At 33.2% G+C, this 15650-nt stretch overlaps 1 protein-coding gene across 2 annotated transcripts in view; it reads right to left on the bottom strand.

The window, feature by feature from the left end:
• LOC110033542 (carboxyl-terminal-processing peptidase 1, chloroplastic) overlaps positions 1-15650 on the bottom strand; it is a 94210-nt gene that overhangs the window by 33212 nt on the left and 45348 nt on the right. For both annotated transcript variants that reach the window (XM_020737563.1, XM_020737562.1), the window contains exons 3-6: positions 14170-14307; positions 13755-13859; positions 13485-13653; positions 2230-2306 (exon numbers count right to left, since the gene is read on the bottom strand). In XM_020737563.1, the coding sequence (XP_020593222.1) occupies positions 2230-2306; positions 13485-13653; positions 13755-13859; positions 14170-14307 (489 nt within the window). The remainder of the gene's footprint in view (positions 1-2229; positions 2307-13484; positions 13654-13754; positions 13860-14169; positions 14308-15650) is intronic.

Below are 15650 nucleotides of genomic sequence, written 5' to 3'. Positions count from 1 at the left end.
CCGGCATAAATCCAAATTGATTATGAGAAATCTTTGTAATGTGTCTTAACCTATGTTCAATTACCCTCTCCCATAACTTTAAAGTATGCCACATCAACTTAAATCCTCTATAATTTGCACACTCTTATGCATCCCCTTTATTCTTAAAAATGGAGACCAAAATACTTATACTCCACTCCTCAAGCATCTTTTTAGTTTTTAAAATAATATTAAAGAGTTTAATAAGTCAAGAAACTCCCATGTATGCTCTAACTCAATTAGATTTAAATTACAATAGCTTATTCATATTATTAGACAGGAAAAATATACATGATAGAATAAATATTTATTCAAGATATGCATGAAAAATATGTATGAAATGCATGATATATATGATCTACATGATATGCAAGATAAGTATGATAAAAAAAATATGCATGATAAATGCACATTAGAGTAAATATGCATGTCAGTAATGAATGAAAATGCCTCAGAAGAATGTATGTTATGAAAAATAAAATAACTAATTTACAAATACTTGTATGTGCACGTTAAGAGGAGTTCACCCTCTAATGGTACAGGCAGGGAACGTCAGTATACCCGCAAGCTCAGTTATTCTTCTACCACCCCAGACAATTGTGATATGATCACTAACCACTATGCCGACGGGAGAATATCGTCTAGAGGTGAATAGACAGAGCTTAGCACCACAAATAATTGCGATGTTTAAAATGCTAGTTGTTTTGCTGACGAGATAATATTAGCCAAGGGCAAGTGAGGACATTTTCACTTCAGACAGTTGTGATGTTTATATCACTAATAGTTGTGCCAATGGAAAAATATCGGTCAGAAGTGCATTAGGCTGTTCTGATAGTGATCCTCAAACAGACAAATGTGTCTATTAAGAATTTAATGTGAAAGTAAAGTTAAAATAAATACATATTGAAGTTTAAAATATTTGTCTGTGAGTACGGTCATTGGCACATGTATTAGCATAATATAAGATTTCCTATATAAATAGGAAAGACCAGCATATTATAAAATTTTTTATAGAAATATGAAAGACTAGTATACATATTATTTTTTTTCCTTGGGTTATTGTAGTTTAGAAATGTGATTACTCCTGAGTTATATTTACATAACTCATTATGTTATTTTAATTTTTTTTTTGTTTTAAACTTTTAAATAAAATGAAATAGAAGAGGATCTAATGTATACAGGAGACGAGAACAACCTGAAAGGTAGAAACTTCTATTCGTAAAATAAATTGATCTCTTTAGTGACTTTTCATATATATTTAAATATTTAACCGTTAGCGATAGAAATAGAATAACAGATGATTTATTTTTACAGTCCAACTATCCGTATTCCTGTCTTGGTTAATTCTAACCCTGAGTCAGGTCATGACATGAAATACCTATATAATTTTTTCTAAATAAGACTCAAACTCACCAAAACTTCCTGTCATCTTTCTTTATCGCCACATCATTGATCAGAGTGTCCCTATTGCCTACTCATCAATCCTTAAAATAATATAATTACTGTATAATTATTATTTCTAATACTATATATTTTCTATTAAAAATTTTCTTAAAATTGTATAAATATAACACATGCTGAATTGAAATACTAAATAGTTTTTCTCCAATTCATGTAAGTATGTGTAGCTTCCATAACCCTTATTTTAGTTGTTAATTTTTAATTGAAATCAAAGGTCCGACATGCTTTAATTTTTCATTAATGTTAATTAATTGTTTGTATTTAATAGTGTCATGTGAATTTTTCATATTTTGTGCAGGATTTTGCATATATTACATTAGAGCTACATTAAGAACTCCAGATGCTAAAACATCCTACAACAGATTTCAAGCTAATCAAGTTTTAAAAAACTAAAAGGAGGCATCAACCGAAGCAAGACAAAAAATAAAAAAAAAATACCAAGAGCTATATTGTAGATGTTAAAAAGCTCGCGATTTTTCAAATGGTTTATGATGTCTAAGCTTTCATACTCCTAACTCAGAATCAATATGCGAATAATTTATATTTGGAAGCCCTATCACGTACCTTATCAAGAGAATGATATCCATGTACTTATATTTGTCTAAAGCTTTAAGACTAGAGTTGTAAAATTGAATTACAAAGAAAATATCGAATCAGTGTAGAAGCATGAAGCAGAGCAGTGTGGGAGCATAAGAATACTTATTTCCACAAGATGACGTACAATGAAAAGAACGTCATAAAATTACAAACCTGGACAAGGCCACCAAGATTATCTCTAAGATCCAAAACCAGGTAGGAAGCACCAGAATTAATAAGTTTTTTCAATGCTGCCAATAAAGATAGCAATATGTAAATTGAAACTTAAAATAGTCAACTAACAAAAGATGTTATATGGAAATAAATAGAAAGGGAACTACTCATACCAAAAAGGAAAAAAAAAAATGCAGCTAGAATATTCCATTTATGCATGCCTAGAAGCATAATTAAAAATATCAAAACAAACTAAAAGGATGTATACGCCATGTATATTTACATTGAGAACTTGAATCCTTTTGTCCAAATTTCATACTAGTAAGACAGTAATAATGGGATAAAAGTTGTTGGAGGGCAACAGTCAACAGTCACCCCGACGCGGAAGCGTCAACACTATTGCTGTCCATGTTACGTTTAAGTTCCATTTTTACGCGTTTGTTCTCTGTTTTGTTCTTTTTTCAATTTTGACGATTACTTGTAATTAGAAGAGTCTTGCCTTTATAAATAAAAGCTGTTTGTGTAAAAGGAGTCAGCTCTTTTAGAGCGTTTACTGGTTTTTTCCTGAAGGTTGGCTTTGCTTCCCTTGCGACTAGATCTTGAGGTGGCTCTCAAATGATGATTATGCCATTGTCTCTTATTCTTTTCTAAGAAATTCTGAAGTGCATTGTTTCCGCTTGTTTTTTCTCTGTTTTGTTGATTGGTTTCTCCTGCAAATTTCTTTTTGTTGGGTTTCAACAACTTATTCTCACTGCAGCGGCTTCATTTGGTATTAAACCAAAGTTCTTGTGCATTTCTTCTCTTTCGTCTTCAAGTTTTTGCGCATTTCTCCTCTTCCTTATAGTTCGTATGCATTCCATTGTTTCTTTTCTTCTCCGCAACTTCAATTGCCGCTCCTTCTCATAAGGATGTCTGGACTCTTGAAGGCCTTCCCATAAGCTTGGTGAATAGACCTGGGTTTGCAACCTACACTCCAGGAATCTCTCCAGAGAGAGAACTAAGACAGTAAAACTTATTATGTGCTTACCTCCCGTTTCCATTCCACCATGCTTGAACTCCACGCAATGGGTTTCATCTGTCCCCACCATGGGTTTCTCTACTGTCTAGATTTCTGTAACGATCAGACCTAGCGTTTGAAATCAACGAAAACGGGAACAGACAGTTTGACAATATTAATCAAATTATCTATTTTTATTCTGTCATTATTAATGATTGAAAAAAAGTTAATGAAAGAGCCACTAGATATTTAATTAAAGCGATTATAAATTTACCTTAGGTCCGGTTGCTCGCATTTTCTTTTGTCTCGATCCGACTCGGGGCTTGGAATCAAGCAACAGAAACAGACGGTCGAACAATATTAATCAAAATTTTTATTTTATTAATTTATGTATTTTTTTAAATAATTATATTATTTATTTATAACTTACTGTTATTAAAATCTCTCATAAAAAATTTATCCTCAAAATTTGCATAATCTACTCCAAGGCTCAAATAATTGCAAGAAAAAAATGAACTGTTCATAAACTTTCATTCGAAAGTCTATATCTCATTTTTAAGATAGGAAGTGGACCAAATAAAATAAAGGTCTAGTACAAAAAAACTAAATTTCCCCAGTAATTAAAACTTGAAAACACACATTTAAAGCAAATTACGTAACAACAGCACAACCCACTGGAAAAAAAAAATACACTAGAATAATACTCCTATAACATATGATACTCATCAATCCCTAGTAGCATCAACATTGACTATAGGTTCTTCAGACTTCTCCACTAGTAAGGGAGTGGGAGTAAACTTGATGTCAAACAGAGTTGAACTTGAGTAAGAACTGAAGTTGCAGACTATATCTTGCTATGCTTGCTCGGAGTCTTTTGAGGAGCTCTGCTTGGTTTCTATTCTTCTGAGGCTTTTTGTATAAGTGATGGGCAAGAGCTAGCTATATGACTAGGCTGGAGACACCAGTAGCATGTATGAGAGCTTATCAAACATTCACTTTTATGCTATTTTCCACACTTACTACAAGTAACTACGGTACTTCGAGAAGTGCCACAGCTGAATCTATCAGAATTGAACTAGAATTTCATCTTGTTGGATCCCTCTAATTAGTTCACATGCTCTCCCTCATCAATACTCTTCCTCATGTGCATATCTTTACACTTCTTAGTGAGTTGATAATAATCTCTCCTCTTCTAGCTCACCCAACTAACACCGAAATAATCATCAATCCTCAATAGCACCAACGGCTGACTGATCGAATCCTTCAATCTGAAAATAAAATTGTATCATTTATCTTCTGAAGTAGCTATTAGCTGTTAGGCATATCCTGACAGTGCAGTGAACTTTGCTTCATTCTGCATAACTGAAATTTCTTCTTGCACCAACTTAATGAATTTGTCAAGCATCTGTCTTCGAGGAGATAGAGGTACAAACTACACTTTGAAAAGCTACACAAAATCCTCCTAAGTTACCATCATGTTAAATACATTCCCGAGTCTATCCTGACGCTGCCCATGCCACCATCTTTCGCTTCTCCATACAACATACATGTGGCTAACAATACTCTTCTTTCATCAGGGAATGCTATGCTACCTAATATCTTCTCAATTTACATGAACTAGTTCTCCGCTTCAACTGGGTATTCAATTTCTATAAACAAAGATGGACATAGATCTTGAATTATTTTTAAGTACTTATCCACAATAATAGTCGTGCCCCCACTAGAATGTAATCAGGACTTTTGAATAAGCTAAGTCATGGTCATCGTCATATAGGTCAGAAAATTTGTATTCATATTTATAGCAGGTGGTGCTTCTTCATATTCTACCACATTCCCTCTTTTTGAATCTCGAGCGGATCCATTTTACTGAATTAAACTAATTACTTAATTAGTGTAAACTTAAATTTTCAATTTTATTATTACAAAAATTTCTTGTAACTTTTATATTTTTTTTTATGATTAATATTGCATTAATTAATATTTAAACCATGTTCTAATATCACTCTTTTCACGACCCAACCTGGAGCTTAGAATCAACCAAGAAGATAACAAATGGTCGGACCGTATTAATAAAATTTTCTAATTTGTCTATTTATTTTATTTTCTTATAACTTTAAGTTAGTACAATTTCTATCTCTGCCTTTGTATGCGGTTCTTTCTACTCTTAATCATGCCTCCACGCAAGACATACCAAGAATCAATCAAGAAGTGTCCACAGAGGATCTTTTGCATGAAATGCAGCGAATGAAAGAGAGAGTTTCAGCCTTGGAGAAGAAAAGTATGAAGAAACATTCAGTAGCACACGATTGTGAGGTAGTGGACAAAGATGGGGATGAAAAATGCTTTTCACCAAGCTTCTTCGAGTGAACATGAGCAAGCCCTTCGTATGTATGTAGGAAGGATAGATAACACAAAACTATTGATCATGTAATTTAGATCGATATTCCTGATTTCAAAGGAATGTTTCGGGCCTATTGTGTGATAGAAAAGTACCGCTTAGGCTGAAAAGAAAATTTTATGAAATGGTGGTGAGACCGAGACCTGCAATGCTCTATGGCGTTGAATGTTGGCCTTTAAAAGAGAAGCATAGAACTAAGTGAAATGTCACCGAGATGAGAGTGATTAGGTGAATGAGTGGCTTTACACTTAGAGACAAAATGCAAAATGAAGACATCCGTGATAGGGTTGGTGTTGCTATTGTGACGGACAAAATTAGAGAGAGCCGTCTTAGATGGTTTGGTCACATTAAACTTCGACTATCTGATGATCCGATTAGAAGAGTAGATGTTTTAGATTCGAATTATGATAAGAAAGGCAGAGGTAGACCTAGGAAGACTTGGGCATATTGTATAAAATGATCTTAATTTATTAGAAATAAGTGAAAATATGACACTAAATAGGACGCAATGGAGAAAAAGGATTCATGTAGGCAACCCCACTTAGTGGGATAAATGTTTTGTGGTTGTTGTTGTTGTTGATGTATTCCTAATTTCGATATACCTGAACGAGTTTATTAACTCGTTGCACACCATCAAAAGAAGTGCCAAGTTCAAAGAGGCGCCCCAAGATCAAATTGTAAAAATTGTTGCTATCAATTTGAGGAAGAATGATTTTCTTTGGGGCGAAAACTTGACGCTGACAAGGCAAAGAGAGGGGTGATCTAAGATTAATACGTGAAGTAAGATAAAAGAATTGCAATGCAAATTCTTGCTAGATACTATACGCAAGAGGTTATCATTCACCTTCATCATTTATATCAACAACAGATGATGGTAGATAAATATGTTGCTGAATTTGAGCATCTCAGATTGAAATGTAATCTGTCCAAACCTGACGAACACACTACTGTACGATTTTTTGGTGGTTTAAGGCCTTCTACAGCCAATGTAGTTCAGCTTCAACCTTATTGTTCACTCTGGGATGTGAACCTTGCTTTGAAGGTAGAACGACAGTAAAAATGGGATCAAAACATCTCTTTGCATGGTGCAACAACTGAACCAATCGTCATTCTAGTGGATGCTTGCCACCTCCTTCTATGGTGTCCTTGGTAATATGAACACAAAACCATTGGGCATGTAAATATACAATTATTTTTAGACAATGGTATTCAAATTATCTTGATTTCAGCTATTGTCCACATTTAATTAATAAACCCCATTCTTTGGTGACTAATTGTTGCTTAAATTATCACAAAATCTTGATGCGTGCTTAATGTATCACATCATAAGTTCAGATCCTGTTTCAGCTCTACCTCCTGCACCTCAACTTAAACCACTTATCACTAATGTTTACTCGAGAATACCTCGTTCCCATGATCCTAGTCCGGTGACAATACCATCTTTCTTAGTGGATCCTTCTCCTAGTGACCTTAATTTACCTATTTCTCTCCGAAGAAGTAAGTGTCAATGCGCCTATCACAATTCCTCCAGTGTTAACTATAATCAATTATATTCCACTTCTTACTCGTTTGTTGCTTCTCTTGACTCTATTGTGTTCCAAGATCTATTTGGTAATCTCTATCCCATTCTACGTGGTGGTCAACAATGCTTGATGAAATGAATGTTTTAACTGAAAATGGATTTTGGGAATTAGTTGAACTACTTTCTGGCAAGAAGACTGTTTGCTATAACTGGGCCTATGCAGTTATGTTTCATAATGATGAAATTGTTGCTCGTCTTAAAGCTCGATTTGTTGCCAAATGTATGGGATCGACTACTATGACATATTCTCTTTGGTAGCTAAGTTTTTTGTCATTGGCCGCAATGAATAATTGGCCCCTACAATAGTTAGAGGTAAAATAATATTTTTTGGCATGCTTTTAGAAGAGATACATAAAACCTCCTGGATTTGTTGCTCAGGAGTATAGGAAAGTCTGTCGACTTCAGAAGTCCTTATATGATTGAAATAAAGCACTGAAGCATGATTTGAAAATTTTAGCCAAACAGTACCAAGATTTCTGATGTGATATGAATCAAATACTAAAAAGCATTAGCGAATCACACAAGTATACATGTCGTTCAAGTAGTATACGAAATAGAGTCCGTGTATCGATCCCATGAGAAACAAACAAATTTTCAAGGTAAAAATTTCTAGCATATTGGTTTTGAATCTAGCTTGAAGGCACGAAATTATGATATTTTTGAAAAGTCACTAATCTTAATTTTCAAAATAATAACACTCAAGCTAACAAGGTGAGGATTTCAACGAAGTTTTTTGATGCTAGTAAAATACTCCATTGAATTGGTTCTGCATGAATATAAGTTTTATTTATTGATTCAAATAGTGACAATCCAAAGAGATTCTCCTTATCTGCTCCCTGACGTCTAAGAAGCTTTGACAATCATATAAAGGTTTAGTGCTCTAAATCAATTGATTAGACCATAATTTCATTTTTCCTGATTGCACTAACCTAGAAGCAATATTCTCATTCTCCTAAGTTAATGTGATTTAACCTAGATGTTTCACTAAGGATTCTTCCAAAACACAAAGTTCACAATATGTTTTAACTATCAATCTATCAAGTGATTAGCCCAAATTTTCATTTTTCCTTGAAGGATTGTACTAATCTAGAAATAGTATTCCTATTTTCCTAATTAATGTGATTTAACCTAGTTGTTCCACTAAGAATTCTTCTTAAACTTGAAGATCACAATATGTTATAACTAACCATCTGGCAAGGATGAATGTAAAAGAAGAATGGAAGGTTAAAACGTTTTAAAAATAGTTCAGTGGAATCACACAAGAAAAACTAAATTTTCAACTCCTACTATACATTTCAAGGTTGAAAGATAATTCATGCTTGAGAACAACATTATCATTTCATTAAAAAGAAATATCACAAACGAGAGTTTAAATGATTAAACCCAATGAATACACCAAAAAAATTACAAACTTATCACTTCCTTCTCCAAAGAAAATGTTGAGACTAAAAGCACAATTACACACTCAAAAAATCTCATAATCTCTCATCTCTTTCGTCGCACTTGGATCCTTCTTCTCAGAGTTTCTCATTACTCCTATGTGCATACGAATTTTTCAATTTAAGCATCCAAGTCGAAACGGTGAGAAAGAAATGCCTTAAAATCGTAAGCCCGTATATACGAGCACCTAGACGCCTATTTTTGGCACCTGAGCGCCCAGAATTGGCGCCTGGGTGCCAGTTTCTCTCTCGTAGCGCCTAGGTGCCCAAGACAAGTGCCTAGGCGTTGAGAATGGCAAAGGGGTGCCCAAGTCTAGTGAGGTGGAGCCCGGGCAGCCCGATTTAGCTCGGTTCTGTCCGTTTTGAGTCTGTTTCATTTCATTTGCTCTCTAATTGCCTAATCACATGTACGCCACATATACAATTACAAATATCATGGAAAACATAAAAATACATAAGCAAAAAAAAAAACATAAAAATAACATGCATGTTAGATACACATCGGGATGCAAAAGATTAGAAGTGATTGCATTATATTATATAAACAATCTACTTCGAGAATTATTCTATTGGTAATTTACGTTAATGACATTGTTATTACTGGAAGTAATGTGCAAATAATCTTATCATTGAAATCATTTTTTCAAACAATTCAGCATTGAAGATTTGGGTTTCTTGAAATACTTCTTAAGTTTATCAAGAAGCAAAAAAGGGTATATTTTTATATCAACGGAAGTATGTGTTGGATTTATTAGCAGAAACCGAGAAATTTTAGGGTCAAACCATACAGTACTCCGATGCTTGCTAATCGACGATTTATCAAGGATGAAGTCTCTTAATGATCTTGAACATTATTGGAAGTTGGTGGAAAAATTAAACTACATCACAGTAACTCGTTCTGTCACTGTGTTAGCACTATAATTTAATTTTTGTGTTCCCACGTAATCCATTAGTCGACTTTGGAATAAATGTTATGTTACCTCAAGGGAGCTCTTAGATAAGGAATTCTATATTAGGATCATCGACATAAAGATATCGAATTTTTCTTTGATGCAAATTAGGCAAGTTCCAAGATTGATCAAAGATCCATTACTGGATATCTTTGTTGGTGTTAGTTTGGTCTCATGGAAGAGTAAGAAATAGAATGTAGTGTCATGGTTCAGTATTGAATCTGAGTATAGAGCGATGGCACAAGCTTTGAGTGAATTGATGTGGGTCTGCCAACTGTTGACCAAAATGGGTTTTAAGATGACAGTTCCAACAAATTTGTGGTGTGGTAACCAAGCTGTAATTCATATTGCCTCAAACCCTGTCTTTCATGAACGAACCAAGCATATTAGATAGAACATTATTTTATAACAAGCTGGGATATCTTCACAACTACGTAATATCTTCACAAAGGCCCTTAATGGAGAGGGTCACTAATATTTGTAAGACGGAGATAATTATCTATACTCCAACTTGAGGGGGAGTGTTATGGAAAATAATAAATCTGAACTGTGTATATTGGGAAGCTTGTTTATTTGGAAACTTGATATTAGACAACATAATTAAAGGAGATCTAATTACAAGCATTTTTCTATATTAGAGTTATTCCCAATCTAGAGAGTTTAGAGTGTATAAGAATAAGCAATAAACGTTTTCAATTGAAAATAAGAGAAGGGGAAGTTTTTATATTACAAAAACAAAGCAGGCTAAAGGTCATCAGGGCATTTACTTAAAAAAAAAACAGCTTTTGAATTTATTCAAAGACAACCCATAAACTCGTACTTTTACCTACCAAGCTGGAAAACTATGTTTATGTTTCTTATCATATTCTTGAAGTAAATTAGATGCAGGTCCACAGGTCCCTAGAACTTTATGAAATATCAAACAAACCTCTCAGTAAATTTATGGTCCTCTAATTTGTACTCAAAGTATATGATAACAATGATAGCCAATTACCGCTAAGTAAAAATTACGCATTTTATTACCATAACAAAATTCTATAACTCCATCGGATGGCAAATCTCGTGACTGAAAAAAAAAAACAGTGCTCCATTGATTAGATTTAAGTCCTCTTTATGAAATTTAACAAATAGAACGAAACAAACCCAGAGGCTGCGAGAAAAAAAAAAAGCAATATATGAAACATGCAAATCATAAAATTTAAAATGTGTCATATTACAAAGTAAAATCCTTAATATTTTCAAACAATCCAAGAAATACTAGATTGCCATATAAAAATTAAAATGATACAAGAAAAGATGGAAATGTAATAAACAAACAATCAAAAATATCTAAAATGGAAAACATAAACAAAGAAAAACATGCAAAATGCGAAGAAAAATCCTAAAATGTGGGAGAGAAAATCAGGAGTATGCATAAAAATAGTTTCTTAAGCATCTTAATGTGCTAGATTATTGAATTTGACTTGTAATTCAACAAATGTAGTGGGAATCTAGATGAGTTCAAAATATCTTCTTGTTTCGTTCTCATAAAGTTGTATATTACTCTTTGGTCTACTAATGATATATATATATCATTTTATCCTTTGACATCTTATAATGCAATAAATCAACTTACAAACAGTGATATGATGTTGTAAGAGATTGAATATATTAAAGCTTTAATAGAGAGCCCTCATATGTGATAAAGAACTCCATCGAAGCATTATGACACATTCATAATCATTATTTCATATTTAGTCATCATCATGTAATAAACTATATCCGGTAAAACTCTCATCACCACTAGTAATAAGCTTCATGTTTAGCTTTTCTAAGATCACACAAATGTTAGTTGAGCAGAAATAAAAAAAATCATATTTTTTGGCCTAATACAACCTTAAGGAGTGTTTGACTGCACGTAGGATTTGGCATTAGTATGATTTAGCAAATCTGTAAATCGTAAATCCATCAAATCCACCCTAACCCTAGATTTAGTAAATTCAGATTTAAGCTGATTTGAAGGTAAATTTGAGACACTAAGTCCAAAAATTCATAAATCCACAGAACTCCTGCATTTTAGAGTTTAGTTGGATTTAGTAAATCTGATGATAAATCTTATTAAAGGGCGCAACCAAACACCCCCTTGGAGTTTCTATATAACCAATGTAAATACTACTGAGTGCTTCAAGTAATGTTAGTTGAGCATATTTCATATTAATGGTCATCATCGTACAATAAACTCCATCTGGTGTATCTCTTATCACAGCTAGTTGTATGTTTCATGTTTAGCTTATCTAAAATTAGACATATGTTAGTTGAGCATAAATAAATCAATCGTATTTTTGGCCTAATACATCCCTAGAGAGTGTTTGCCTGCACTTAAGATTTAAAGTGAGTACGATTTAACAAATATGCAAATCGTAAATCCATTAAATCCTCCCAAACCTAGTATATAGTAAATTTGAAAGTGAACATTGAGGCCCTAAATCCGAAAATTTATAAATCCACAAAACTCCTATATTTTAGCATTTAGTTAGATTTAGTAAGTCAGGTGATAAATCTTGTTAAAAGGCGCTTCCAAACACCCCGTTAATGTTTCTATAGTATCAATGTACATGCTTGAGTGTTTGCTTCAAGTTATTTCTAAGATGCCTACGAAAATATCTTTCTACAACCACCTACGATCCCAACATTATAATTGAAGATAAAGCAATGGTCAACTTTAGAAGACAACATGAGGAGTAGCTCATACAAATGGCGTAGAAACCAAAACCAATATTGGTTGCACTCAGCCTCTAACACAAATACTAGTTGGAATAGATCATTATTCGCATCAATGCTAACAACAGTGATCGATGTACATCGATACCTTCCAAATAAGAATAATCTACACTCAAAACATGCCTACAATAGATTCACCTATCAATCGATAGCCCGTAAGTTTAAAATAAAGGTTGGAAATGATTTGTACTATCAGATTATATTCTATAAGCAAATAGCACTCATTAACATATATAATGAATGGTAGGACACTTCCTAACTTCCAAATTAATCTTTTATTGTCTTTACCTCGCATCCCAAACTTCAATATATGATTTCTACACGTTAAAGACTTCAATTTTACCAAAAATTATTTTGGAATTCAAATTAATATGTTAACGAATGGCTGGGAATATAAAATAACATAAAAAGCATGAGCTGCACTACAAGTAGTCACACAAGTTTGTGAAGCGCTTAGGCTTAAAATTTCCAAACTCTAGCTAGTCTTTTACCCTGGATGCATGCAACCACCAATGACATGATCGGCTATTGAAGCCATCATGCACATAAATTATTATTTAGTTCTATTGGAGGAAAAATCTTATACTCTACGTTATCAGCTATTTAGCTATTTAACAATTATTAACTGTACATTGCAACTTGGCCTTTGCGAGAAAGAACATATTCTCAGTTAAAATCCTCCGAGATCCTAAATTATCTAGAAAAATTAGGCTTGACCGTAACTTAATCCTTTTTTTAGCACTCTAAACCTAACCACAAGTATTAACTAAAGCAAACAACGTCACATAACCTAACTACTTTCTAGAAAACTGTTGCATGTCAGTTTATATTAGCCGTAAGGTCTTCGTCACAATTTCATCTCAAACTAAAATCATTTGATTTATGAAAGTCAACAAGAAATAGTTGTTTGAATAATAATTGATCTAATAAATTATTATGCGTATTTTAGGGAACTGTGTGTGTGTGTGTGATTCCAGATTTTCTAGCTAGAAAACGTAAGAACATAGTAAATTGCTTAAATATGGCCAAATACATCAGAGTTAGATAATTAGAGGAATCTAAACTTATAAACAAAACACAAGTAATAATTTGAATACATTAAACAGAACAAGCCTAAGTTGAAATATACCAATGATTAAATCCTTCCTTGCCAATGCATTGAACTCCTTTATGCGTACATATCCAACAGGAACATTTCCCTTCCCCAGTTTCTCCAGACGATAAAATATTGGAGTTCGAGCAACATTTTGCCTTTGGACTTTAATAGAATGTGTCAGGCCACAATCTCCATGCCTGATCTACATACAAGCAAGTGATTAAAGGTGGGAAGATAAAAAAATCAAATGATATCCCGAACAATGCTCTGAAACGATTTTGCTAGCAAATTTAGAAAATCAACCTCAATGGTTACAAATGTTTCCTTTGGACCTTGTAGCATGGAGGATACTTCAAATGCAGACTTCCCCCTGATATCGAGCCCATTGACGGATAAGAGCTCATCACCCTGTATAATTAGATATTTTAATAGTTTAGATAATTTGAAGGAAAATCCTCATTTTTAATCCTCCGTTTTTCTCTCGTGTTAGTGATACTCAAGGAACAAGTTGCATAGATCATTTCAAATCTGAAAACATGTAGCATAATATCGTGGGACAAAACAGAGGTAAACGTGGAGAATTCTCATTCCTACACAAAGATTACTAGAGAAAAAATGAATATTTATCGGTAAAGTTGACCAGAAGAAAAAAGTTGATTGAAGGAAAGATACCCATGCTATGGAGAATAAGCAGTATCAATAAGTAAAATCTAGTTACCTGTTTTACACCAGCAGAATTTGCTGGGCCATCCAATATGACACCCAAAACTTTGATTTTTGCAACACCATTCTCATCAGGAACTTCTCTCAGATTAATGCCAATCCCAGTAACATCATACTTTGCCATCTTAGAGAACTTTCCATCAAAAATGAAACACCACATGCATGTAAAAGGAAAAACTGCAGCTTTGTTAAAATTGAAAAAATTAAGGGAAAGGTGATGTGTGCATGTATTTTAAAATTTAATCATATAGAATCTATTCACAAATAGCCTATCAATTAGTCAATATAAAGAACAACAAGAACCGTGACAAATTCTAGCATTGTTAATACAAGAACAACAGATTCCTAGTAAATTCAAGATATTTTAGAGTTTAGGATGTAAACAACGGCATGCATGCATTGGAAAGGATTTGCTAGCACATTAAATCATATTTAGAATTTTAGATATATAATAACCGAAATAAATATTCCAACTATCCTTAAGATATAGACAAGGGTAAAAATGTAGAATAGCAAAGAGTAGAATTTCTTATAAACCTCAAATGAGACACAAAAAACACAAATAAATTCACAATCTATAGGTTACAAATCCAAAATTTTAGCAGAACATCTCACTTTTAATATAAGGACGTCAATAACCATTTATTCAAATCAAAAAATAATTTAACAATCATCTAAAATATGAGATTCTACAAGAAAAATTAAGATGATATATTTGTGTTAATCTCCATCAATTTCACCATCATAAATTTATTTTCTCCTATTTTTTTAATAGCTGCAAAGTTCATTGATACATTACTTCAAATATTTCTGATTATTTAAGCTTTCAAACAGGAATCAAGGCGTTCATGCCGTCCCAGTTGTCCCATTACGGGATAATTCCCGCCCTTAGGGGTAACTAGCCCTTGTGGGCCCCTTTCTTATGCTTACTTTGAATTGAATTGGGGTTAATTTTATTTGGGACAATTTATATCTTGTTATTTCTTTGGTTTATGTACTTGGAGATCGTGTTATCTAATTTTTTTGCTCTAAGAAGTTTTGTAACATCTTTTTGCAAAAGGTGTATTTGAAGTTCGTTCAAAAACTAGTGGTGGACCTCCCTCAACAGTCGTGCCTCATCGAAACCATTGTTTCTCCAACACTAGAGTTGTCTAGGGGTGTAAACGAGCCGAACACGAGCGAGTCATGCCCAGCTCGTGTTTAGCTCGTTTATATTTCAAGCTCAAAAAGTGTGTTCGTGTTCGGCTCCGTTTCTTAGTTAGCCCGACACGAGGCGGTCCCCGACAAAGAGTCCTTTCGACATAATAATCATAAGACAATAAGAGTTTGAGCAAAATTTAAAAATTATTATTTATATTAAAACATCATTTAAATCTAATTTAATAATTTTTATTATATTTTCTTAATCAATATTTTAATTTGTTATAAATCTTTGCAGCCTTGTAGTCAATTAGATTTTTTTAAAATACTACTTTA

The sequence above is a fragment of the Phalaenopsis equestris genome, unplaced genomic scaffold (assembly GCF_001263595.1).
Source record: "Phalaenopsis equestris unplaced genomic scaffold, ASM126359v1 Scaffold001216, whole genome shotgun sequence".
Classification (NCBI taxonomy): Eukaryota; Viridiplantae; Streptophyta; class Magnoliopsida; order Asparagales; family Orchidaceae; genus Phalaenopsis; species Phalaenopsis equestris.
Note: the sequence above shows the minus strand (reverse complement) of the source record. Positions and strands in the feature narration are given on the sequence as shown.